General features: G+C 42.6%; 1 protein-coding gene across 1 annotated transcript in view; it reads right to left on the bottom strand.

Moving 5' to 3' along the window:
- LOC122788139 (glia maturation factor gamma) overlaps nucleotides 1-27,843 on the bottom strand; it is a 515,865-nt gene that overhangs the window by 396,235 nt on the left and 91,787 nt on the right. The window contains exon 4 of the mRNA XM_044055132.1: nucleotides 8,498-8,547. Within this exon, the coding sequence (XP_043911067.1) occupies nucleotides 8,498-8,547 (50 nt within the window). The remainder of the gene's footprint in view (nucleotides 1-8,497; nucleotides 8,548-27,843) is intronic.

Raw genomic sequence — 27,843 nt, 5'->3', positions numbered from 1 at the left:
CTAACCAGGATATGAAAAGGAAGAGCAAGTAGGCCAAAGGTAAAAACTAAAGACGTCCTTACATTCACCTCTGCAGTATTCATTACAAATGGGGATTCCCTGCTGTGAAGCCCACCGTCTGGCCAGTTTACCAAAATCTACCATTCCTTTACGGTATGCTGAACGTCACCTACACACTCCTTGTGTAGCCTAGGGCATAAAGGTGAAATTCAGGTGTACCATCCTCAGAACTTCTTTGCCAGTCTGTTACCGCCATCTGTTTTTTCCGTTTGTTGGCATTCCAGTGATTACTCCTGTTTGCTGAAGTCCTCACCATTGCATATAAGTACCCCGTTGGGTTTTTTTTGGTTTTTTTTTTCTGTTTGTTTTGTGCTGTTTAGGGAGTTAATGTCATCCAAGAAGGGTAAATGGCAGTGTGGGTGACCTATTCCCCATAAAGACCTTTACTATAAGTGTTCTTTTTGCCAGAGTGCTGCTCACGCCATACATCTTGTTCCATTTGTCAGGTGCTTGTCCCGAAAACTCTTCGTAGTAGACTTTCTTCTCTTTCTCTGTATCTTGATAACCAGCGTCTTAAGCTTCTTGCTGCAGATGGTATGGATGGAACTTCTTGCCCTGAGGGATAGCGGTCAGGGAAGAAGAAAGGCATAAGATAAGGCTGGAATCTTCCTCTGTCCAGCCTCTGCCGGGAGTTTCTCCTGAGCTTATTAAAAACCCGGACACTCGCCTGGTTGTATTGTCAGATTCCTCTACCACATCTGGGTTGGAGGTCAGTGAGAATCTGGCAGGCAGCACGTCTGACGAGGCTTTGCAGGCGTCCGTTTCAGGCATTCACAGGGAACAACGGTTGATCATTTCCAAGGGGTCTAGAGGGGTTCTACAGTTTCTCTTTAGGGAAGTTGTTCCTACTACAGTCATGGAATGCCGTCCTGAATTAGGGCCTTCTCAGGTTTCTAGGATGGACATCCCCTTAAAAACACAATCATGTTCCTTCTGCTCCTGAGGATCCACAAAGTGCGTGGTAGGCCTTAACTCAGGGGTTATTTAATGCTTTACTGTTGCTTAGGCCTCCTCAAGGGGTTTGGGTTCTTGCTCCTCCTTGGTCCTCCTCTTCCTCTAAAAGGCTCAGAGAAATGAATTCTTCTCAGGTGGATTCTGGATTATGAATCCCTTGTTTATTCTGCCCAGATTCCTTCGCTTTTAAACTACGGGTCTGAGGAAGAGGACTCTCATATTCTAGACAATCCTTCTGAGGAAAATTTCCTTTGGGGACACTGTCTCTAGGATGATGGAACTTAAGTGGGATTGTGACAAGGTTTCAGATATATGTACAAGGTACTACAAGTTACTGCAGATGGAACCTCCTAAACTTGCGGCCATTCCTCTAGTCTTACTGGATGTTTTTCCTATGCCTCTAAAGCACCAGATTCTCTGCCCCCTGCTCCCAAGTCAAGACAGGTTTTATAAGGTGCCTGAGAATTATTCCTTTTTGCTTAAATGTCCTGCTGCTGACCCCTCTGAGGTGTCTATAGCCCCTGATAAGCCATCTCAATTGCTTCCTACATTCAAGTTGCTGCCTTCTGACAAGGACAGTAGAACCACTAGCAGGCTATGTAAAGAGGTTTACACTTCGGCTACACTAGCTTTTTGGGCTATTAATGATCAGACCTGTATCTCTAGATATGTCTTGGCTCTTCTTTCTTAGGCTTGTCAGCTTCTTTCTGACCTTCCAGACTCGCAGTAAATCTTCTGCACTTTCCTTGCTAGGGACTTCCTCTCAAGTAGTTTGTCATTCTATCAAATGTAGTTATGATGCAGCAGATGACTATTCTAGGGCTGCTGCTTTTGGTTCAGCTCTGAGGAGGTACTTTTTGCTTCGGCTACCAAACTTTACACTATGATACTCGGGCTAATTTGATGAATGACCCTCTAGATAATAAACATTTGTTTGGGGAGGCAGCTGCTGGTTTATTTAAGTCTCTTCAGGAAAAGGGGAAGGCTTTACAGGAGATTAAATAAGTCCGTTTCTCCTGTGCCTAAATTTCAGCAAAACTACCCTTCTAAGCCAGCTTTGTTCACAGGCAATCTTGCCCTCCTTCTAAAGGTAAAAAGGATGTTAAACTGACTCCTCCTGCTAAGGCCATTCAGACTTGCAGGGATTCTAAATCCTTCCTTACCTGACTATCCACCTGTTCTCAGCCGCATTCCTCTTTCTCTTCCTGTTTGGCTATGAATCACCCAGGACTCTTGGGTTCTGTCAATCATTCGGCAGGGGTACTTCATGGTCTGATTTCCCATTCTCCTTTTATGGGCCTTCCTCCTCAGGAACAACTTCCTTTTCTGACCCCAGAGGTTCTTAGAGACCTCTTATCTCACGGTACTATTCAAGAGGTGCCTGTGTCCCAAACGGGGAAAGGATTCTATTCAAGAATGTATCTAGTGCACAGAAAAGAATGTACATCGAGACCTATTCTAGACCTCTCCCATCTAAGCACCTTTCAGAAAGTGCCTTCCTTTCAGATGTTGTCCCTTCAGTCATTTTTTCCTCTCTCCCTCAGGCCCTTCTGGTGTCTCTGAATCTCAAGGATGCTTATCTCCATATTCCAATCCATCCTCTTTTCAGGAGATTTTTGTATTTCTCTGTTGCTTCCTGGCATTTTCAGTTCTGTGCTTTACCCTTTAATGGCTCGCTCCTGTGACTGCTTTCTGCAGGCTTCAAGGGATCCACATCTTTCCTTATTTGGACAACCTGCTGATTCTCAGTCCATTAATTTGCCTACTTTTTCCACTCCCTGCACTCTGACAGTGAGAGGGTGCTGCATACCTTAGATGTGCATAGACAGCTCAGATTTTATTTGGATAAAACTAAAGCTATCAGAAACTCTGACCAGTTGTTTGTTTCCTTTCATCATTGGTCTTTAGGTTTGGCTGTTTCAAAGCAAACTATTTCCACTTGGATTTCAAAGACTATTTCCTTTTGTTATACTTTTCATGGCAAGAGCCTTCCTTCTTCTGTAAAGGATCATTCTACTAGAGCTATGGCTTCTTCTGCTTCTTTTTTCAATGGCTTAGACACCAATTCTATTCTTGAAGCGGCTACCTGAACTTCTGTGCATACCTTTACCAAACATTACCAGTTGGATGGTATCTCCAGAGCTAGAGATGGTTTTGCTGATGCCATTCTTAATGACTTCTTACAGGGCTCTACTGCTGCTTCCTTCTCCCAAGTTTCTTCTTGAGCTTTGGCGCACTCCCAGTTTTAATAAATACTGCAGCAGTGAATGTTAAGGACATAGACATCCTTGCCTTCACCGCTGCAGTATTCACTCCCTCCCCTCCATCCCCCTAGTCTTTTTTTCCTTCCTGGATATGCAGGTTCTCCTTTGTTTTCCTTGGACTGTTGTTCTTACTGGGGCAATCACTTCTGAGGATGGTATGCCTGAACATCACATTTATGCCCTATGCTACACAAGGAGTGGGTAGGTAATGTTGTGTACCTTAAAGCAATGGTAGACTATGGTAAACTGGCCGGATGGTGGCCTTTACGGCAGGGAATTCCCATTTGTAATGAATACTGCAGCAGTGAAAGCAAGGGCATCTACCATTATGATAAGATTTTACCCAACTGTACTTTCAATGCAGACAAAAACCAAGTGTCGCAACTGGACCTTAGCAGCAGTACTGGAGAACTGGATTAAACAGATTCATAGATTAGCAGTAGGTTAAATGCCCTTGTGGGCCATTTTAAGCCTAACCAATTACATCATGTAAGGATCACATCCTGCACCTTGTGTCTGTAAGGTAAACACCTTAACCATTACACCAACCTCCCACCTTGTGACCAAAACACAGCAAGTAAAAAGGATCTATTATAGTGTTGCTCAGACTGGATCACTACTGGCAGGAGCAAACAGAATGCTTGGACATATCTTCAGAAAGACAGAGGTAAAGCTTATGCCACACCTGAAGCTTGTCAAGCCTCACCCTGGATACAGCTTACAGTTAAGAGAGAGTCGAAAAAGGAAAAGAACATCTGGCTACTGGAAACTGTTCAAAGTCACCGGAATGATGCACTGGATAAAGGGAAAACTAAAAGCCTAGGAGATTATATGACCTTAAAATTCCTCTCACTGCAGACTACAACAGAAAAGAGGAACAGAATATAGGTGTACAAGGTCATATTAGGGAGATGTGAAAGCAGTTGCACTGAACAAAAAGGACAGAGGGAAGAGATGTATAGGCATCAGATTTTTGAGACCAAATACTCCCTTGACCTACAAAAATACTTTGTCAAGGGTGTTGTGAACCCATGCAATGGATAGCAAGAATGGTTGGTGGAAAGTAAGCCAAAAGACATTCGTGTGCGTGGGACACGTGAATGTTCGGGAGGGCAAACAAGAACAGAGCGAAGGTAGAATGAGAAATGTCATTGCCCCTTTTGGCAGTCCAGCAAATCCAACCTTTTAATGTTTTACCTTCATATCCTTTCAAACCATCAGAAATGCCTCATTTAATCTAAAATGGTCTGCAAATCTCAACTAGACAGAAGGAAGATAAGCAGTTAACAGGCCAGCTAAAATGTCTGTCATTTTCAAGATGAAAAATTTTACACTACAGACTTGCTTCCATATGATGTAAGCCTCCCACATATTAAGGCAGACACTAACACCTCTCAACCCCCTATTACAAATGCAACTAGATCTGTTTAATAAGGCTTTGCTCACAGACTGCTCACAGTAACAGATAGTTACAGTTATATGTTTTACCCAAAAGTACCCGTGCACAAATACAGACAGGATACAATTAGTAAAATACAAACAGCTCATTTCACAATATATTAATGAAAAGAGAGCACACTTTCTCAAAATAAAATTTTGTTTATTACATATCCTAGAAAAAAATGAAAAGGCTAAGCATTTTCTGACAAACTAACTTCTGTTCTGCTTTTTTCTCTGCTGCTGCAAACAAATCACCCTTTCATGAGAGCAAACCACTCTTTCTGAAACTGGCAAGTCTTGCTTGGACATTTAATAGCTTCATAGTGTAATGCATCACTGTTTGCCACAAGTAATGAATAAGGTTAAAGACATGTCTCAGAAGCAAATCTAAATCCCATAAGATGTCGTTTGATTGGAATTCAAGCAAAAAATAACCAACAGAATGCAGCAAGACACTAACGTTACACAATGTGCCTACAGTTCTGTATTCAAACAGAAATTATTTAGAATACAACAATGTTAAAAGAGGAAAAAATTTAAGACATCTAAAAGCCATTAACAGTACATGTGGAGTCGACTCAGTCACCCACACGGCCCACTACCACTACTGCTTTGACCAGCGGTCCCAGATATCTATTTTTAAAACATGCAGAAATGCAAAATGTTACCAAAAGCAGAACTGGTGAGGTACAGGGGAAAATAAGCACTAGTTAAACAGACCTACAACCAGAAGAGCGTTTTACTTTCTGGGAAAATGAAGTAAACTGCTTGGTTCTTTATCTTTGGTGATCTTTTCTTTCTTTGTAACAATTCAAATGTTTAAGCTTAATTAGCATTTAAATAAAATCACATGCAGGATGAATAAAGTCACAATACTGTATAGTTAAAAATGGAAAAAAGTAGAATCCAGAATCTTTGTAAAAAGTCCCCAAAGAGCTTAAACAAAACTGTAATGAACGGTCAAGAATCAGGCTTAACGTACACACCCAAATAAAGGAATGCAGACAGTTCCACAGGAAAGGCATCAACTAAAATAAATGCCAATAAGAGGTTACTTGCACAGTCCCAAAGTCTCTCATACAATTACCTAAGCTGCCTTGTAGGTAAATAGGGGAAAGATAGATTGTGCAAGTAGATGATACCTGGACCATATATGGCAAAGTAAATTAAAACCTGAGATTTTAATGTGTGAAGCGGTGCTCTTCCTATCCCTATTCAAGAGGGACCTGAACCAGTGGATGGTACATATGAAATACACCACAGATCTAGCATCTATACTCCTAATGGAAACAGGCAAACTGCACATCTGGCCCTACCTTACATATACCCATTAAAATAACTTCTAAGGCACAAAAACTCATGGAATACAATTGGGATGCTTGACTAGGCTTAGAGACCCCGGTGGTCATTAGCCTAGTCTACACCTATCAACCCTACTATTGCAAGAGGTACTAAGTGGAGATCCCAAAAATAAACACAGTGGAAGCAAAGTGTGCAGTCACTAATAGCAACCATTATCTGGGCCAAGATAAAGCACATCAATGTAGAACAAAAGAGAAGGCAGCAGTGAATGAATAACTGCAACAAGGACCACAAGTGGAATTAAATGTTTAATTTGGAGGGGATTCTTCAGATGGCAACAAAATGACTCGAATAACACATCAGAGCTTAGAGTACCAGGCAGCTCTCAAAAATCGTTCTGAGATTTACAAGCACACTTAACTCCAGCCTAATCTCACCATAAAAGATGAGGAGTAAGAAGTTGAGCCAATAAATAGTACACAACTGCATGCTCTAGCAATACCTCGGTCTTAAGACTAGTTGAGTTTAAGTTGGCTAGCGTCCATCTAGGACTTTACTGCACAGAAAAGTTCTGGAGAAGACAGAACAGTTAAATACCATTAACATAACACTGTCTACCTCTACCTTTAAATAACATCTTTTAAAGGTAGCATATACTCCAGGAATAACAGCAAGGACCAAACTCTGCAGCACCCTACAAACAATCAAGCAAGTAGCTACTAGATGAATAAAGCATCTCACATGACCTGCTCTGAGTAAGTCCAAGAGGTAAACCACACAGGCAATGGAGAGGTGCATGATGTCACAATCCAGTCTTAAATGTTTCTGAAAAAAAATCAAAAAGCCTCCCAAGGATTACAATCTTTGCTCGCGCTCTCTCTCCCCCCCTCCATCAAGAAGTTTATAACTACTCTCATAACAACTGTCCCTGTGCTAAAACCCAAAATAGACCAATACAGAACAGAGAGATCATGACATTATGTAAATGCACTTGCTTTGCATGCATACAATTTTCTCAATAAAGATTATTAATAGAATGGTTAGAGACTGGGGGGAATTTCACTAAATTAGGAGAAAGTCTAAAGAAGGCTTTTTGAGACTACCTCTAACAAATGCCTCTTTAGGACTGTAAGGAAAGACCTGGCTTCTCAACAAAAGCAAAGCCAAAACAACTTCCATGACCACCTCCCAGCAGGCATAAAATGTAAAAGAGCTATGGTAGAGTTTGACAAATTCTTTAACTACCATAACAAAATCATCCAGGACTAAATCTTCTTAATCAAGCACATTGTCAAGGAGAAAAATATATTAACTCTTACAGGAAAATCCCCAAAGCAACAAGGTTGACAATACACTAAAAAGAATCTACAGCTCACTCCCAATCAAATCCATAATAAAGCAAAAAGTACAGTTAACCTGGATCACTCCATGCTGTTTTAAAAGTACTATCCCCACTTACGCCACTAAACAATATGGAGAACTGGTAGAGCGGTGGCCTGAAGAAAATGTCTGAGAAGGAGATATCATCCGAAGATGATTTGGGAGACCCTCGTCATCGAGGTCGGTATCCATCCGATGTAACGACTCATCTTTGGGAGTTCACTCTTTCCTTCTTACACACCCTTTCTTGGGGGTTCGTCCAAGTAGAAGACGGACGGACCGGCGAAACCAACGAAAAGATGGGGGTATCGGGCCCCCTCTGGCCCCCGCCGGCCAGTGCAACACAACAGAGGTGTGAGGTCTCAAAGTCTAGGGACGGTGAGGTAGAATAGACAAAGTAGCTCCTCTTTAGAATCCATCCTGTGATGAACTCCATGTCAATATCACAATGCAAATCCAGACTTGCTTTACATGGGTCTGAAGTCCTAAGTAAGATTTTACAATGACTGGCTCCATCTGAAGGCCTAAAGTGCAATTTTAACACCCGAGGTACATCAGTAGCACATGGTGACCCCTTTTATGTCTTTATGCTGCTTCACAATAGGGTGGGATCCAGTCACTCTAGTCAGTAAAATGCATCAATGAAATGGGATGGTCATGCCCTATATGTTTCAAGTCCGTTGACTCCACCAAAGCTACGTTTCATTACTGAATACAACATGCCGCTTCTACTTGCTCACAAACCAGAAATTGAGCCAACAGTGTGTTAATACATGTCCAGTATATACAGAACACACCTCAAAAGACAGTCCTCAGCTACATCCAATTACAGCCCAACACCAGAAGTGGATAAAAAGGAAGAATCCTATTTTTAAGTATATAAAACTACTGAAACACTCATTAGTGAAAAGTACAGAGCAGCTGCCATCTCAGAGTACATTTCACTGTGCAATCGCAATACTGATCCTGAGAAGGAACAGTAATAATTCTGTAACTTTCACACATCACCAAGAAGTGTTCTGCCTTGAAAGGATCACATTGTAAAGGGCATGCAGAAATAATTACAGTAACAGTGAAAGACCAAGAGCAATACATACTTCATATTCTTCCTCCAGCACTACCAGCTGTTTGTCTTTGTCGATCTTCACTGAAAAACAAAATCAAGATGAACAATGCAGTCACAAACAATATCCATCAGTAATGTACATATACACAAACACACACTTTTACGGTTCATATAAAAGAAAGTACAGATGTGTAAGTTTTACTTACCATAACAGGAGATGTTTGAGGTCATCACTGCTGCACTAACCTATAGCTATACGGGTTATACCTTGCCCAGGATATAACAGCCAGTATCCAAAAGTTTTTGGCTCCCCTCCTCAGATGAGCCCAGGCTGTGAAACAAGTTCCAAAGGGTAAAAAAAGCAGCCTGACTGCAAAAAAAAAAAACTCGGGACTTTTTTGCCTTATCCTCCAAAAGTGAGAGCATACTGCCCTGCAAAACAGAAAAGTTATGCGCACATTAACTCTATCAAAGAAAAGATAGATGGAGGGATGGCATGGTTATTTACATAACTGTACTACATTTGTCAGCTTCACTGCTACAGTAGCCTAAAGCTATATGGCTAGATTATCACAGCTTGTCCAACATGTGAAGAGAGAAGGTTACGATACAAGAGTACAGCCCTAACATAGCCTGTTCTGGACCAGGAGATGGAATCCAGTTTGCAATACTTTGTAAGTGTATGTATAGTGGACCAAGTACCTGTCTCTAGAATGCTTTTAACACCCCCCAATACATCACAGCTGAAAATTATACATTTCAAAAATAACCAGAAGGCATAGAGATACACGGACAAAAAAAAGTAAAACACTAGCAAATCACTATACACAATTCTGGAGAGCATTTTTTGGCACTTCACACTTTTGCAATTAAACTCAACTCTTGACTTCTGTTTCTTACTAAGGGGGGAAGAGATTAAAATAGATTAGTACAAATGGGGAGGCGGAGGTAGGAAGAGGTTATGTAAAGGGGTAGACAGGGTGGTATAGCCATGTGAAGATTAGGAAGTGGAGATGGACAAAGAATCTGCACAGATAGGGGTAGAGAAAAGTAGACAAGATTGATGTTCAACTAAGGGTATAGCATGAGCAGAGCCATGAATCTGATATGTAGCCTTTCAAAAAAACGCTTCAAGGAAAGATGGGAGGTTACATGTCTAATAGCTTGTGAAACAGAATTCCATTTCTTGGCAACAGAGTAGTAGTAAAGGCCATTTCCAATTGCTTTTTGAGGTTCATAGACATAGTGAGAAGCTGTTAATCATTAGAACTAAGGGGTCTGTTTAGGTGAAAGGAAGAAAGAATACAGCTTAGTGCAGCACAGCCATGGTTTTATAAATGTTGTTGTCAGCAGTAGCTAGCTTTAGAAATCCAGGTAGATGGGTAGTTCAAACTTAAGGTCCTTGCAGTGATGTGCATAACATTTATTTGCAGCAAATTTAATCAACTTTGTTGTAGCATATTTCAAGCTTAGCTTTTACACATACCTACATGTTGGTAAGGATATGGGCACCGGGTAACAGTGAAATAAGGAGGTATGTAGTTTCTGTGGTGTTTTAGCAGAGTTAGTAAGAAAGTTTTCATGTCTCTAAAGCAAGCCAAGTTTCTGATTTTTTTTTTATATTATTCTGAATGAGGAATTCAAATCTGAGGTGGTCATAAATTGTCACACCAAGCAGTTTTGTATGGGATACAATTTCTATCTCTGCATTGTTAAGCAAGAAGGTTTTGAAGGTAGATTTGTTCTTCTGATGCTTTAGGGAGGAATAGGAGTAGCTTTGTTTTCTTGTTTTTTTTTTTGTTTTGTTTTTTTTTGGGGGGGGGGTGTTAAGTAATAACTGGGCACTGTGATGCCAGTTTTCAAAAGACAGGAATGCTTCTTGTGCAATACCCCTTCTATGTACAGGCTACTCAGGAATGAAGAATCCTCCCTCACTAGTTTTTAGGTTCTAGGCAGAAAATAGGGAGACTGAAGGTTGCATTCAACATAAACTCTGAAAACTTTTGGCATGCATGTGGGATTTGTTCTTAAAGTAGCAATCGTTCTATATAACTGTACTATATTCATCACCCTCACTGCTGCAGTAGCCTATGGCTACATTGATCAATAACCAATGTCTATCCAACCTGGGAGGAAGAGGATTCTGGAGCCCCCTGAGAACAGTCCTAGCACAGTCAGTCACAGACCCAAGGAAGGAATCCAGTTTTCAATGCTCTGTAACAGTATGTAGAGAGGACTAGGTTTCTGCCTCTAGTATGCAGCTGCAGTCCGCATCTTTTTTGTATGCCACTGCAGATGCCACGGCTCTAGTGGAATAAACTCGGAATGTATTTTCCATGGTGGGTACAACCAAAGGCAACAGCAGAGGACAACCACCTAAAAAGACTGTTTTGACCCAGGTTGCCCAAACAGCTGACCTGCTTATTTAGAACAATTGGCTCTTCAACAATAGTACTTGAAATACCTAGGCCTTTCCAGAGTATATAAAATCCTTTCTCCCCAGTTGGAGGATTTGGATAGAATACAGAGATTGAAGGCTTAATTCAAAACAAATCCTGAAACACCTCTGGGCATAAATGACGGATTTGCTCTTAATGGGCATAAGTGACGGATTTGCTCTTAATGTGACCCTATCTGCATAGAAGATCAGATAGGACTCATCCATCACGACAGCCTACAAACTCAGATACTCTTCTTGAAAACAACAGCCATAAGTAAGGTTCATTACATGGAAGATTAAGTCAGCCTGATGAGCTGATTCAGTTAAAGACACAGTTAACTTTTCATTCACAAAGTTCATATCCCAAGAAGGAGTCACCTGTTTTCTAGTAGGCCTCACGTGAGAAACCCCCATGAAAAACAGTTCTGTCAAAAAAATAAAACACAGAAGAAAGGGTATCCATGGGGAGACCTGCTGAAATGGCAGCAAGATGTACCTTGATAGAAGAACACAGGACAGATGAAAGTAACTTGTGCATATATTTCAGGGTCTGCCCAGGTTCTGCTCAGCTTGTCTGCCACTGTACTTTGCCCTGACAGAATGTAAAATGCTTAGAGGGTTATGGAGTGCTGTAGAGCTACCTCCCAAGCCATCATAGTCACCCTATACAGAGGGTACAACCTGGTCTCCCTCACCACTTATGTAACACACTGTGGTGTTGCCCAGAGCAATAGCTGGCTCATCTAATGCCAGGTCCCAATGTAGTGCCCACCCTCAGCTCTTAAGGAAAGAGTAAAATTCAGTTTAAACTGTAGCAACATGCTTGCTACAGATTTACACCACACAATGAGTGCTACAGCACTCGGATACATCTTTAAAGACTACTACACATGTAGTGCTACAAAAATATCTTTTCCCCTTTTAAAACTATAGTAAAGTTGCTCCAGTTTAAATCACCCACAGAGCACTACAGCACTCAGTTTAGACCATAAATGCAATACCAGCATTAAAAAGCTGGTATGCACCTTTACTAAAAAGCAAATTAGATAGACCATAGCACCCCTTAACACTTTGCGCCCAGGGCAACTTCTTCCTTCACCCTACCCTAGCTACATTACTGGTGTTTTCTGTAATCACCTGAAGAGGTCCCAGGGACAACAGATGTAAAGATGTTAAGACATAGATCACATGCAACAGTTCTTTGGCATGTAAATGCTTTGGTCTTGTCTAAGAAGTTTCACATCTCTTGCACCTTTACTCCCACAGAAATTGTTCTCCAAGCAAAATCGGATACATCTGTAGTTGCAGAATGACTTTGGATCCAAGAAGAAGAGAGAGACCTGGATTTAGAGGCATTTGCTCTGTCCATAAGTGTTCCTTTTTGACAAAGCTCAGAATTGGGAAGAAGATAATACGTACATTTTTGTTTGTTTATATAAACCATTCAATTTTTCTCCTGTGTAACTTGGCAAGAGAAATCTTGAGAAATCACAGAAGTTATGAACCTTGGAATCCGGAGAACCCTCAGGAAAATTTCCAGATAAAATCAACCTTTGAATGTGTAAAAAAATCCTTTTGCTGAGAAGTGTCTACATGGCAGCCAGAACCATTCCTGTGTGACAGAGTCAAGGAGGATTTTTGCACATTTATCTAGAATCCCAGATTGTTAAGGACTACTGACATCTAGGAAAGGATTCTTCAAACATAATGAAAACACAAATACAGAAACATGTCAATACCATACAGACTGCAGTGAGCTATTACTGGAGCTAGACACTTTGTAAACACAAGTGCAGCTTTAGATAAACCTGATGGGTATTGCAGAAGTGAATCTGACCAGAGAATTTGAGAAGTCTCTTGAAGCCTGTGGCTATGGGGATGTGATGGTAAGCATCCTTTAGAAATAGCACTGCTAGAAAATGAAGGATGAGAGCATTAATAAAGCATGCAATTGCAGTGACCCACTTTTATCGAATATGTGTTGTCAGATCTGTGGCTTGTACGCAACACATATTAAGCCAGGAACACTAGGTTCCATGAAGAAGAATTGTTACTATAAATACTAGTTTTACCTTGTTACAGAAACTCAGTCCATAACAAATGTTGTTATAACCTGCAAGGTCAACCCCCTAGGAAATAATTATGTTTATTTTGAACTATTATACATTTTAAATTGTCTTAATGTATAAATGCTCATCATTGAATTTGAACTATTATACATTTTAAATTGTCTTAATGTATAAATGCTCATCATTGAATGTAAATGGGCTAAATAACCATATTAAAAAAGAGCAAGTATTAATAAATACCTTTTTTTTACACAAGGCTGATATAATATTTCTTCAGGAGGCACATTTAATATCCCAAGACTTAAATAAGCTAACACAAAGACTATAAAATGTTGAACAGTTCCCAGTTTAATCACAAAAGAAGAGGTGTGCTAATTCTTTAGAAAAGAAAGTCTAAGACTTCCTGAAATTGTAAACTCATTTATAGACAATGATGGTATGTTAACATTAGTAGTAATTAAACTTGAAAGAAAATACTACACACTCAAATTCTTACTGGATTCCTGGAATTGGTACAAAGTCAGTAAAGAAATACTTAAGACATTATAACTTTACATTCTAGAGGAGAGATGATAGTCGGAGATTTTAAATGCATTCTTTCCTCTGATGAAACAATTAGTTCTAAAACCTTCAGGATCTCCCCTGTAGCAAAACACCTAGATAATTATATCAATACAAGAAATTTAAGACACATCATATAAAGCTTCCCTCCTCAAAGTTCTCTCACTATTCATATAGGTTTGGGACACAAACCAACATAGATAAAGTTTTAGTGTCAAATTCTTTACAATCAAAAATAATGTATTATTAATATCTTGTCCCCTTTATGACCACAATGCCATTACGTTTAGTATAACTTTTCAAACTGAGCCCTTAATACATTGCCAAACAATACCAGCTTATATTACGAAAATAAAAGGCCATCAAGAATGGATGTTATCAGAAATTAATCAGTTTTTAGAAACTAATAACAATGGAGAAGTATCAGATACAATTTTATGGGACACCTTCAAAGTTGTATTATATGGAAAAGTTAAAATGTGGTACATGAAAAAAGAAAGAAAGGAAAGGGATAAAAGATTACAAGATATCCAAACTGAATTCGATAACTTAAAATGTCATCTTACACCAAATAAGAAAGTCTTAGACAATATAAATAAAACAAAGAATATCAAAATGTATTGCAACACAAAAGATCTATAAATCTAGAGAAAATCAAATTATGTCCATACTCTATCAATCCTAAAAGTCTACGCAGAATTGCAGTACACTCAAAGTACATGAAAGAAAGAAATCACATAAAAGAAATTACGTATGTTGAAAATATGAGGAAAATAAAAGTTCTGATTTAAGTTGCATACAACAAGGTTTCAAAATGAGAATATATCCTCAAACCAATGCATGAAAATGCAAATCTAGACAAATTCTTATCTGAATATTCCAAAGACCTTATCGCCTGGAAATATTGCTAAAACTGATGGACCTTTCACATTTACAGAACTAAAAAAATCAAACAATTTAAAAATTAAAGCACCAGGGTTAGATGGTCTAATTCCTGAAATGTATAAAATCTTCCCTGATATCTTAAAAATACTACTAAATACATTTCATGAAATCAAAACTACATAGAATATCCCACCATCATGGAGATATTCACTAATCTCACCCATGCTTAAAGCTGATAAAGATCCTACTTCCTGTTCCTCCTATAGACCCATCTCACTATTAAACAGATAAGATTTTCATGAGCATAATATCAAACAGAATCAATTCCATTATACCTAGCCTAATAGAGGAAGATCAAACGGGTTTTATTAAACATAGGAAAGTCCAAGACAATATAATAAGACTTCTGACTAATAGATTTAGCTAATAAAAATAAAAATGAATTAACAACAATGAGTCTTGACATAAATAAAGCCTTTGACTCACTGAGCTGGTCTTATCTATTTAAAGCTTTACAACACTATAAAGTTTCCCTACATTTTATAAAATTAATTAGAAACCTTTATGAAGACTGTTTCTTTTGTAAAGACAGTCTTTCTTATCCCCCCTCCTTTAAACTTACAAAAGGAACAAAACAAGGTTGCCCTCGTTCCCCTTTAATTTTCTCTTTAGCTGTAGAACCACTAGCCAACTATATTAGGAATAACGTTTACATTAAAGGTTATAATTTAAATAGTAACATATTTCCAAATATTCAGATATTTGCTGATGATTTATTACTAACTAGTGGAGACATTGAAACATCTTTGGATCAGCTACTTAACATTTTAGATTTATTTGAAGGTTTGTCAGGACTAAAAATTTAATCATAAGACACAGACTTTGTTAATAAATAAAAAGATGACTATGAAAATGAAAGTTATAAATGCTTCAACTGGGACAATGCACAAATTTAATACCTGGATTCGACTCTTAAGAATACAATTACTACAAACTATAATATTTTAGCAAATCTAATTATCAATCTCACAGACAATTGGAACAAACTTTTACTTTTGAGGACACACTAATGCTAATTAAAATGATAGTGCTACCTAAAATTCTTTATATAAAGTCAGTCTTTAATCATTCCCCCAACTAAGAAATTGTTAAAAAAAATAGTAATAGCCTATTAAAATTTCTGTGGTATCCCCAAAAACCCAGAATCTCTTTACAAAGAAATGTCGCAAGCTGGGAAGGAGGAGGTATTAGCTTTCCTAACATTGATTATATAAATGCTTCCATCTTTAATATAATTCTTTTATGGCTAAACTCCTCATAAAATTCATATTGGAAACTAATACATGAAAAAAATTTAACTAATAATAGAATGCTAATTGATCCTCTAACTACAATACACGAGAATACCTTTATTTGGTCTTTAAAAGTATACACACAAGATAAGCAGAAGTTAAAAATCTTGCTCCTTTGTTAGTCTAATAAATGGCAAATTTCATGAAAATCACCCAATTTAACCAGTTAATTAAAAGCTTATTAATATCCATTTTCCCTATTGCTTATACAAATGAATGTTTGACTTAATATACTGGAATCAGTTTTTATCCACCAATGGAATTTACCCAGCTAACCATCTAATTACTAGATCCAGCCTACATAATAACTGGATAGATATACAAACCTGCAGAGAATTTATATACAACAAAACTATATTTTCTTTACAAACCCATGGAAACGTACCAAAAACATTAGAAATACTGACCAATATAATTAATGGCTCTTTGAAAGGCACCTCATTTATATCCCTAATATATAAAGTCATTAGATCTGATACTAATTTTACGAATGCTTCTTTTGGGAATACTCCACCAAAATAAATAATGGAGAATTTACTACTAACAACAAAAAACTACTTCTCCTTACTGGAAAATATACACGTGGAAATTCCTTCACATGAGTTATTATACACCTCAAAAAATTGCAAATATGTACAAAACAAATTATATGAAATGTTGGAGGCGTAAAGCAACAGAAGCTGAGTGGTTCCATATGAGTGTTGCATGTACTATGTTATCCCAATTTTGGAAGGAATTTGAATGTTTCTGTAAGGCCTTATGGAACGATAATTGTGAAATTTCAAGTTCTCTCATTTTATTTAATGTACTAATACCAGAAATCATAACCAGATCTCAAAACAAGAAGTTATGTACCTACCATAACGTTCCATGTTAGTTGTCTTCTTCTCGCCTTCTTTCTTGCTGGATGGGTTCGGAGCCGATCCTCGGCTCACTCGCATACTAAAAGCTCGAGCTAATTCCACCGCTCGAGGCTCCCCTATATCCCACAATGCTAGGCGGTAACTACTCAGATCTCATTTGGTAGCTATACCAAGCAATACTAGTGTGCAATATGGAATAATAAGATTCGGAAGAAGAAAACACAAAACAATCCCTGTCGGTCTGTCCAGGCTTGGGGAAGGAGAGGACTTGAAGAAAGAAGCGAAGAAGACAACTAACATGGAACGTTATGGTAGGTACATAACTTCTTAATGTTAAGTTGTCAATCTCGCCTTCATTCTTGCTGGATGGGACCGTGTCCCTAGCACCTTATCCCGGGTGGCCTATCGGAACAGACTCTTGAGAACAGTGGAACCAAAATTGGCACGGCTTCTAGAAACCATGTCCAATTTGTAATGTGAAATGAATGTATGAGGAGAAGCCCATGTGGCTGCTGCACAGATTGAGTCTATTGGCAACCTGTCCTGAAAGGCAATGGATGTAGCTAATGCCCTGGTTGAGTAAGCTCTAGGTCTTGAGGGTAATTTTTGATGTCTAATCTCATAGATGAAGGTAATTGTAGAAGTTAACCATCTAGACAGAGACACTTTGGTAACTGGAAGGCCTAGTCTTCCTTCTGCATATGACAGAAACAATTGATCAGATTTCCTGACATGTTTAGTTCTGTCTAAGTAATATCTCAGTTGGCGATGAACATCCAAAAAATGCAGCTTTTGCTCTGATCTATTTGAATAATTAGGGAAAAAAACGGGAAGATCAATAACCTGGTTTAGGTTAACTTGAGAGGAGATCTTTGGCAAAAAGGAGGGGTTCGTCCGGAGAGATACTCTGTCTTTGTGAAAAAGTAGGTAAGGAGGACGACTGCAGAGGGCTTGTAATTCTGAAACTCTTTTCGCTGAAGTAATGGCCACCAGAAAGAGTGTCTTCCAGGAAAGCAACTTCAGAGAACATGAAGCCGCTGGTTCAAAGGGGGGAAGAATCAAAGACGCCAGAACCAAGTTTAAATCCCATTGAGGTGGAGGGTCTTTGATCGGAGGTTTGAGGAGAAATACACCTCTTAGAAAGGCCTTACAGAGGTTGTGAGCCATTATGCTGGATTCTGAAACCCCCACATGAAAATTAGAAATGGCAGCCAACTGAACTCTGATGGTTGACGCAGAAGATCCTAAGTGAAAACGTTCCGCCAGGAAGTCTAAAATGGATTGGATAGATGCAGTAAAAGGATCAATGTTTTTCGATGATGCCCAACAGGAAAAACCTTTCCATTTACTAGTATAAATCTTCCGGGTAGAGGATTTGTGAGAGGCTATTAATATATCTCTGACCGAGCGAGATATTGAGGGAAGCCTGGCTAAAGGTAGGAATTGGAGAAACCATGCTGTGAGGTTTAGGGAAGACAGAGATTGGTGCAGCTGACCCGACTGATGGGTAATCAGGTCTGGTACTGGGTCCAGATGCCAAGGCTGCTCCAAAAGGTAACGATGAAGAAAGGGGAACCATATCTGTCGAGACCAGTAAGGGGCAATGAGGATCATAGTCACTCTCAACGCGATGGCTTTCTGAATTAGACGAGGTATCAATGGAAAGGGGGGGAAAGCATACAGAAGTCCCCGGGGCCAATCGTGGACTAGAGCGTCTCTGATGGGTTGGCCTGGTAACGGGAAGAGCGTGAAGAAGTCTTGACACTTGCTGTTTTGGGGAGTAGCAAAAAGATCGCAGCAAGGATGACCCCATCTTAGAAATACCTCCTCTAGAACTGATGTCTTTAGAGACCACTCGTGTGGCATGAGAATTGCTCTGCTCAGTCTGTCTGCAATGACGTTGGATTTCCCGGGGATGTGCGTCGCCGTCAGAAAACGTTGAGAAGAGATCGCCCATTGCCAAAGTCTGAGTGCTTCTCGACATAAAGGGTAAGACCTGGTTCCGCCTTGTTTGTTGATGTACCACACCACGGACATGTTGTCCGTCTGAATTGCAATAGTCCCTATGGGAAGAGAGTCGTGTAGGGCTTGCAACGCTAGAAGCACCGCTCTCATCTCTAGGACATTTATGTGCAAGTGGCACTCGAATGGTTGCCATGTGCCCTGGACTGTCCTGCCCTGATAATGCCCCCCCCACCCGATCAGGGAGGCATCTGTTGTCAACGTGGCAACTGGAGGGGGGAGAGAGAAGGGTCTTCCTTGGAGAAGTTGAGATGACGTGACCCACCAAGATAGCTGGTTTCTGCATACTTGAGTGATCAGTATGGAATGGGACATCGGGAGTCGCTGAAAGGACCATTGGGTGAAGAGCATCCACTGGAGGATTCTCATGTAAAAGCGAGCTAAGGGGAGAAGAGGAATAGCTGCCGCCATGAGTCCCAATACCTTTAACACCAGTCTGACTTTGACTTTGACCAAATTCAATAGTAGAAACTTGGTTTCAATGTCTAAAACCCTCTGCTCTGTGAGCGTTGCTGAAAGAGTCTGCATGATCTAATTTGGCGCCTATGAAAGTAATAGACTAACAAGGCGGCAAGGCAGATTTTTCGAAATTTATTGATATGCCTAGAGCTTGACAGGTTTGCACGGTGAAATTTCTGGATAGTAAAGCTGATGCCTGGTGGTGGCCGTATGGAGCCAATCGTCCAGATATGGAAACACCTGGAATCCCTGGCGCCTCAAGTGAGCCGTGACCACTGCCATGCATTTGGTGAACACTCGGGGGGGCTGTAGTGAGACCAAAGGGCAGGGCTCTGAACTGATAGTGACTGGCTCCTAGCCTGAAGCGGAGATATCTCCTGAGCGCCGGTTCATTTTGATGTGATAGTACGCGTCCTGAAGATCTATAGAGCACATCCAATTGTCCTGACCCAAGAAGGGTAGGATGGACTGTAGCGTGACCATCCGGAATTTTGTTTTCTTGACAAACTTGTTTAAATGACTGAGATCTAGAATGGGCCTCCAGTCCCCTGTTTTTTTTGGTACCAAAAAGAATTTGGAGTAGATTCCGGATCCTTGCTGGTCTGCTGGGACTGGTTGGATGACTCTTTTTAATAGCAGCTTTGAAATTTCCAAAGCTGCTTGTTCCCTTAGACCGGGTGGAACATCTGGAAGGGATTTTTTTGGTTGAGATGGGACGTGAATAAAGGGAATTTTGTAACCCTCGGACATGATCGACTGTACCCATTTGTCTTAAAGCCAGGCTTCTGGGTACAGCGATAATCTTCCCCCGACTGCCTCCGAAGGCGGACAGCCGGGCAGCCCCTCAGGGGTGCTGAAAGGGTTTGTCAGAGAACATTTCTCTGCTACCCTGGTTTTGCGGACCTCCTCTGCCTCTGGGGCGGCGTCGATTATTGTTCCCCCCTCTGCCTCTAGAGGGGAATCGACCTTGTGAGTCAGATGAGACTCCCTGAGATTGTTTGCGAAACCACATCTTTCCCCCCCTCTGACCCTTGGGATAGGGTCTAGAAGGGGTGGAAAAACGGACTCCTATGGCAGAGAGAGTCTTACCTTCCACCTCGCACCTGGTCAATGTATCCTTCACCTGTGGACCAAACAAAGATGATCCGTCAAAGGGGGAGTTGGTGAAGGACGCCTTGAAAGGGTCCGCAAAATTACACAGCCGCATCCAGGCGTGCCTTCGTAATGCAATGCCTGTGCCTGCAGATCTACTCGCTCCATCTGCTGCGTATGAAACCAGCCTCATGGAAGAGTTCACTATTGAATTTAGGGTAGCCAGCTGGGAGTTCATTGTGTCTTTGAACCCCTCAGCTGTAGGATCCTTTCATCAATTCACCCATATCCTTGAGCAAATCTCTTTGGAGACGGGTGAAATGGCATAAGTAGTTCAGCGATCGCATAGAAAAAGTCGCTGACTAAAACATCCGCTTGCCGCACCTGTCCATGGTCCTAGACTCTTTATTAGGAGGATGGACAGGAACAGAAGGATCAGCTAGTTCCTTCTTTGTGGCCGCAGCCACCACCATAGCATCAACTGGGACACCTTTGGAAAGAAACTGTTTGTCTGAGGGAGCCGTGATGAATTTGGATGGTCTCCTCGGGGTGGGTTCCACTGAGTCAGGAGCCGCCCACGCCTTCCTTGCCACCACTTCCATAAGGGGTCAAAGGGAGGGACACCCAGGAGGTAGAAGGGCGAGAACCAAACGCCTCAAGATACACCGACTCATCCTCCGAAGGGTTTAAGGCTGGCCAATTTCCCCTCTGTTTGAGAATCTCTAGGATGTCTGCAAAGGAGACATCTTCAGAGGGGCAACGGGGACCCTTCGATTCCTCCAAGTCAGTGTCAGAGGTGAGACTCAGGGAGTCAATGTGCTTCCTCTTGCACTGCCTCTTCCTAGGGGGATCTCCAGCAGGGTCAGGAGAGACCTCGGAAGAGGAGGAAATTCCCAATGGGGAAACTTGAGGAGTTGGATCTCTACGGTGTAAAACAAGGGGTGAGCAGAAATCTCCCCCGGGGGCTGATTTTGTCTCGGCCAGTCTGGAGCAATCAGTATCATCCTCGGCTTGCCTGTTCTTACTTTCAAAAGTACCTTGGGCAGTAGAGGTAGTGGTGGGAATGCATAAACTGACCGAGTTGTCCATGTGAAGGAAAGGCGTCCACTTTCCAGGCCTTTGGGTGGAAGGTCCTCGAGCAAAATCTTTTTAATTGATGATTTCTGTGGGAGGCAAAAAGATCTATGTCTGGCCTTCCCCACGCTTGAACAATCTCTGTGAATACGTGTGGATGTAGCTTCCATTCGTGAGGGTCTGTCATATGCCTGCTCAGAGTGTCTGCCAGTGTGTTTTCCATTCCTGGCAGGTACTGAGCCTGAAGTTCCATTTGTCTTTCCAGAGCTAGGTTCCAAAGAGTCATGGTTAGTCTGCACAAGGGGTATGAATGAGTTCCCTCCTTGTTTGTTTATGTACCACATTACTGTGGTGTTGTCTGTTCTTATGAGCAGTTGTCCTGGATGCAGGAATTCTCTGAACGCTGAGATTGCATTTATGACTGCCAGCATTTCTTTTTGATTGATGTGAAGGTGCTTTTCTGTTTGGGGCCATCTGCCCTGAATGCACCTGTCCTTCATGTGCGCTCCCCAGGCGTAATCTGAAGCGTCTGTGGTTATGACTTGTGTAGCTTGAGGCTTGCAGAATGGGAGGCCTGTGTTTACTTGGCATGCTTGGGCCCACCATATGAACTCCTTTTGAAGACAGGGAATTATTGGAATCTCCACTTCCAAGCTGTGACTGTGTTGAGACCATAGATTTTTTAGGTACCATTGAAGTTTCCTCATGTGCAGCTTTGCGCATGGGATTAGAAGAATGCAAGATGCCATGAATCCCAGAGCCTGCAGGATTTTCCTTGCAGTAAGCCTGGTACTTTTTGCAAGCATTTTGAAGTAATGAGATAGTTGCCCTTGTTTTTCTGGTGTAAGGTAAGCCATCTGGGTGTTTGTGTCCAAGTTGGCACCCAGGAAGGTTATTTTCTGAGAGGGTGTTAGCTTTGATTTCTCCTTGTTGATGGTGTATCCCAGAGAAAGCAGTAAGCGTGTCACATATGCCAGGTGTTTCAGAAGTACGTGTTTGCTGTCCGCTTGGATCAGGCAGTCGTCCAGATAAGGGTAAATTTGTATCCCTTGAAGTCTGCAGTATGCAATCACTGATGCCAGGCACTTGGTGAATACTCTGGGCGCAGTAGATAAGCCAAAGGGCAATGCAGAGAATTGATAGTGGTTTGAACCTGCAAGAAATCTGAGGTATCTTCTGCAACTTTGTCTGATTGGGACATGCAGGTATGCCTCCTTGAGGTCCAATGTTACCAGCCAAAACCACTTGCCCAGCATGGGAAGGAGTTGCTGTAATGTGAGCATCTTGAATTTTGGTACGAGAAGAAATGTGTTTAGAATGGATAAGTCCAGTATGGGTCTCCAGTCGCTTCCTTTTCTTGGCACCAGAAAAAGCCTTGAATAAAAACCTTGTGCTTGTTGGTGCGTGGGGTACCTTTTGTATAGCCCTCATGTTTAGGAGCTTTGCAATTTGTAGTTGTGCCTCTACCCTTTGATTTTGTGGTAGGTTTGGCATGCCTCTCATTTTTGGAAGAGTGTGAAAATGGAATTTGTAGCCTCTGTTTATTATGTCCAGAATCCATTTGTCTGTTGTGACAATATGCCAATTGTTTGCAAATAGTGCCAGTTTTCCTCCCAAAGGTGCTGCCAGTTGAATTTTGCTTGGCATGGAAATGAGGGAGTCATTGAGTCTGCTTTCTGTACTGCTGTGCACTGCCGTCACCACCTCTTGGTGTTGGTGATTGCCATTGTCTGCCTCTGTAGGACCCTTGGGCTTGTCCTCTGCCCCTTCCGCGTCTGTATCTGCCTCTTTGGGTCTTGTCAGTGGTTGGAAAGGACCAGTTTTTTGAAGGCCAATTCCTGCTGAACCTGTAAGAAAGCTTTGACAGTTTGCATAGATTTTGCTTTTTCTTCCATTTTACGTAATATATCCTCAGCATTAGCACCAAAAAGAACATCCTTATGTAAAGGTGCATCCAGAATTTTTGCTTTCACCTGGTCTGGCAGATTTTGTTCCCTTAGCCATGCATGTCTGCGAATGACTGATCCGGTAGCGGCCGATCTGCTGGAGGCCTCTAGGGCATCATAACCACATTGTAAGGTGTGCTTACCCACTTGTTCAGCACTATGCATCATATCCTGCAACTCTTTTAAATCTGGTTGTTCAGGCTGTGACATTTTGGTCTTTAATTGTGATAACAGAAATTGTTGATATTTAATCATATGAAACTGGCAGTTTAAGGCCCTCATGGCTAGGGTGGCGAGGTGTAAACCTTCTTACCCCACCTTTCTAGAGATCTAGATTCCCTTTCCGCAGGAAGTGGATTCTTGGCCGTGGAGGCCTTAATTCCTTTAGGGCCTTGAGAAATAGTTTCAGGGTCTGCATTATGGCCTTTGTAGAGGAACTGATGAGAATTAGGTACTCTGTAATACCTATCCGGCTTAACTGGTGCAGGAGGCAGAGAATCAGGATTAAGGCAGGCCTCCGAGTAGACATCATCCAATACCTCCAAAACAGGAGGAATAGCCAAAGGTCTATGCTGAGGTAACCAGAGAAATTCCCTAAGCCTTTTCTTAGAGTCTGAAAAGTCTTGGCCTTCCCAGTGGAAGTGCTCTCTCTCCAAGAGTGTAAGGTTTCCCCAAAGGAAAAATCCTCAGGGGGGGATACAGAAGGAATAGACTGCTCTGCATCCGAATCCTCGAAAGGTGAATAAGAGTGTTCTTCAGCATCAGAATGTTCTGCTAAAATGGATTCTTGGTCAGAAGTAGGAGAATCCTCCTCTACTCTGGGTCTCTTGTCCGGAGGGGCCTGGGAGCCTCTGATAAGAGTGATAAGGTCTTCAGCCATTTTAAGCATGTGCTTCTTAGGCGTGGGCCCAGGTCTTGGGCCTTGTGTAGCAGGCCTAGTAAGTTGCTTGGCTGATTTGGCTTTAGTGAAGGCCTTGATAGAGAAAGATGATGAAGGCCTAAATACACCATGGGTGGATGTAGATCTATCCACATTGGTAGGCTCGGCATGAGCAGGGGCTTCGGTTGTAGTCTGGGAAAGGGCCGAAGAACCAGCGGTCTCGGGTACAGAAGACCCTGCCGAGGGAGTGTCGGTAGTCAGGGACTGCAAAGGCGTCTCACTGAGAACCGGACCGCGTGGAGCTTGTTTCGGCGTGGTGTCGGTGGAGACCGCGGTTCTCGACTGGCGGTCCTTTTCTTTGCGTTTTCTAGACATAACGGTAGTCGGAGTATCCGACGACATTTTATAATTAAACGCTTTACCAAAATAGTGCTGGGCGAACTCCGCCCGACGCTTGATAGTGCGTTTATTGAAGGTAGCACAAAAGCAGCAGCCCGAGACGTCGTGGTCTGGGCCCAAACAAGGTATGCAAAGGGAATGGAAATCCTTATGCGGTATTTGCTTCCCACAAGAAATACAATTATTAACTTTTCTGACATCGGTCTGAGGCAAGAAAAGATTCCCCAGCGGGTACTTAGCTTTAATGAAGACTTGGTTCCAAATTTTTCGTAATTCAGGAGCTGGTCGATCGGCACTTGCGAACTGCTTCTGCTTCGGGCACCGCGGCAAAAGACTGAAGAAGATGGCGTCGGCTGTGTCTTTTATACTCTAGCCTTCCTGACGTCAGAAGAGTACGCGACAACAACCGACGCCGGACCAAGACTTTGGAATTCGGCCGACCGAGGGACCGCCTGCCGGCTGAAAACCCATATGTGATTACTGCAGCTGTAATGCACGATGAACATCGTTGAGAAGAGATCGCCCATTGCCAAAGTCTGAGTGCTTCTCGACATAAAGGGTAAGACCTGGTTCCGCCTTGTTTGTTGATGTACCACACCACGGACATGTTGTCCGTCTGAATTGCAATAGTCCCTATGGGAAGAGAGTTGTGTAGGGCTTGCAACGCTAGAAGCACCGCTCTCATCTCTAGGACATTTATGTGCAAGTGGCACTCGAATGGTTGCCATGTGCCCTGAACTGTCCTGCCCTGATAATGCCCCCCCCACCCGATCAGGGAGGCATCTGTTGTCAACGTGGCAACTGGAGGGGGGAGAGAGAAGGGTCTTCCTTGGAGAAGTTGAGGTGACGTGACCCACCAAGATAGCTGGTTTCTGCATACTTGAGTGATCAGTATGGAATGGGACATCGGGAGTCGCTGAAAGGACCATTGGGTGAAGAGCATCCACTGGAGGATTCTCATGTAAAAGCGAGCTAAGGGAAGAAGAGGAATAGCTGCCGCCATGAGTCCCAATACCTTTAACACCAGTCTGACTTTGACTTTGACCAAATTCAATAGTAGAGAAACTTGGTTTCGAATGTCTAAAACCCTCTGCTCTGTGAGCGTTGCTGAAAGAGTCTGCGTATCTAATTTGGCGCCTATGAAAGTAATAGACTGACAAGGCGACAAGGCAGATTTTTCGAAATTTATTGATATGCCTAGAGCTTGACAGGTTTGCACGGTGAAATTTCTGGATAGTAAAAGCTGATGCCTGGTGGTGGCCGTAAGGAGCCAATCGTCCAGATATGGAAACACCTGGAATCCCTGGCGCCTCAAGTGAGCCGTGACCACTGCCATGCATTTGGTGAACACTCGGGGGGCTGTAGTGAGACCAAAGGGCAGGGCTCTGAACTGATAGTGACTGGCTCCTAGCCTGAAGCGGAGATATCTCCTGGGCGCGGTTCATTTTGATGTGATAGTAGCGTCCTGAAGATCTATAGAGCACATCCAATTGTCCTGACCCAAGAAGGGTAGGATGGACTGTAGCGTGACCATCCGAATTTTGTTTTCTTGACAAACTTGTTTAAACGACTGAGATCTAGAATGGGCCTCCAGTCCCTGTTTTTGGTACCAAAAGAATTTGGAGTAGATTCGGATCCTTGCTGGTCTGCTGGGACTGGTTGGATGACTCTTTAATAGCAGCTTTGAAATTTCCAAAGCTGCTTGTTCCTGTGGAACATCTGGAAGGGATTTTTGGTTGAGATGGGACGTGAATAAAGGGAATTTTGTAACCCTCGGATATGATCGACTGTACCCATTTGTCTTGAGTTAAAAGCCAGGCTTCTGGGTACAGCGATAATCTTCCCGACTGCCTCCGGCGGACAGCCGGGCAGCCCCTCAGGGGTGCTGAAAGGGTTTGTCAGAGAACATTTCTCTGCTACCCTGGTTTTGGACCTCCTCTGCCTCTGGGCGGCCGATTATTGTTCCCCCTCTGCCTCTAGAGGGAATCGACCTTGTGCGTCAGATGAGACTCCCTGAGATTGTTTGCGAACCACATCTTTCCCCCTCTGACCCTTGGGATAGGGTCTAGAAGGGTGGAAAACGGACTCCTATGCAGAGAGAGTCTTACCTTCCACCTCGCACCTGGTCAATGTATCCTTCACCTGTGGACCAAACAAAGATGATCCGTCAAAGGGGGAGTTGGTGAAGGACGCCTTGAAAGGGTCCGCAAAATTACACAGCCGCATCCAGGCGTGCCTTCGTAATGCAATGCCTGTGCCTGCAGATCTACTCGCTCCATCTGCTGCGTATGAAACCAGCCGCATGGAAGAGTTCACTATTGAATTTAGGGTAGCCAGCTGGGAGTTCATTGTGTCTTTGAACCCCTCAGCTGTAGGATCCTTCATCAATTCACCCATATCCTTGAGCAAATCTCTTTGGAGACGGGTGAAATGGCATAAGTAGTTCAGCGACCGCATAGAAAAAGTCGCTGACGAAAACATCCGCTTGCCGTACCTGTCCATGGTCCTAGAATCTTTATTAGGAGGATGGACAGGAACAGAAGGATCAGCTAGTTCCTTCTTTGTGGCCGCAGCCACCACCATAGCATCAACCGGGACACCTTTGGAAAGAAACTGTTTGTCTGAGGGAGCCGTGATGAATTTGGATGGTCTCCTCGGGGTGGGTTCCACTGAGTCAGGAGCCGTCCACGCCTTCCTTGCCACCACTTCCATAAGGGGGTCAAAGGGAGGGGACACCCAGGAGGTAGAAGGGCGAGAACCAAACGCCTCAAGATACACCGACTCATCCTCCGAAGGGTTTAAGGCTGGCCAATTTCCCCTCTGTTTGAGAATCTCTAGGATGTCTGCAAAGGAGACATCTTCAGAGGGGCAACGTGGGGACCCTTCGGATTCCTCCAAGTCAGTGTCAGAGGTGATAGACTCAGGGGAGTCAATGTGCTTCCTCTTGCACTGCCTCTTCCTAGGGGGATCTCCAGCAGGGTCAGGAGAGACCTCGGAAGAGGAGGAAATTCCCAATGGGGAAACTTGAGGAGTTGGTTCTCTACGGTGTAAAACAAGGGGGTGAGCAGAAATCTCCGCAGGCACTGTAGAAGGAGGAGCTGAAGGAACCGACTGCGGGGCAGAACCCGGTTCTAGCACGCTCCGCATGACCTCGAAGGCATCCCTGTCAGGCAAGGTCCGAGGCCCTCGCTCCGAAGAGACAAGAACCCCTCCCGGCACCGACAGAGACGGCTCCGAAGCCGATGTCGGAGCCGAACTCACCAGCGCCGAAGCTCCGAGAGGGAGAACGGGGTCGGACAAGGGTCCGATGCCACTCGCCCCCTCGGAGCAGACGA

The sequence above is a fragment of the Protopterus annectens genome, chromosome 1.part0 (genome assembly GCF_019279795.1).
Source record: "Protopterus annectens isolate FY-2018-M chromosome 1.part0, PAN1.0, whole genome shotgun sequence".
In the NCBI taxonomy this organism is placed as follows: domain Eukaryota; kingdom Metazoa; phylum Chordata; order Ceratodontiformes; family Protopteridae; genus Protopterus; species Protopterus annectens.
The sequence above is the reverse complement of the archived record's forward strand: the minus strand, read 5'-3'. Positions and strand labels throughout refer to the sequence as shown.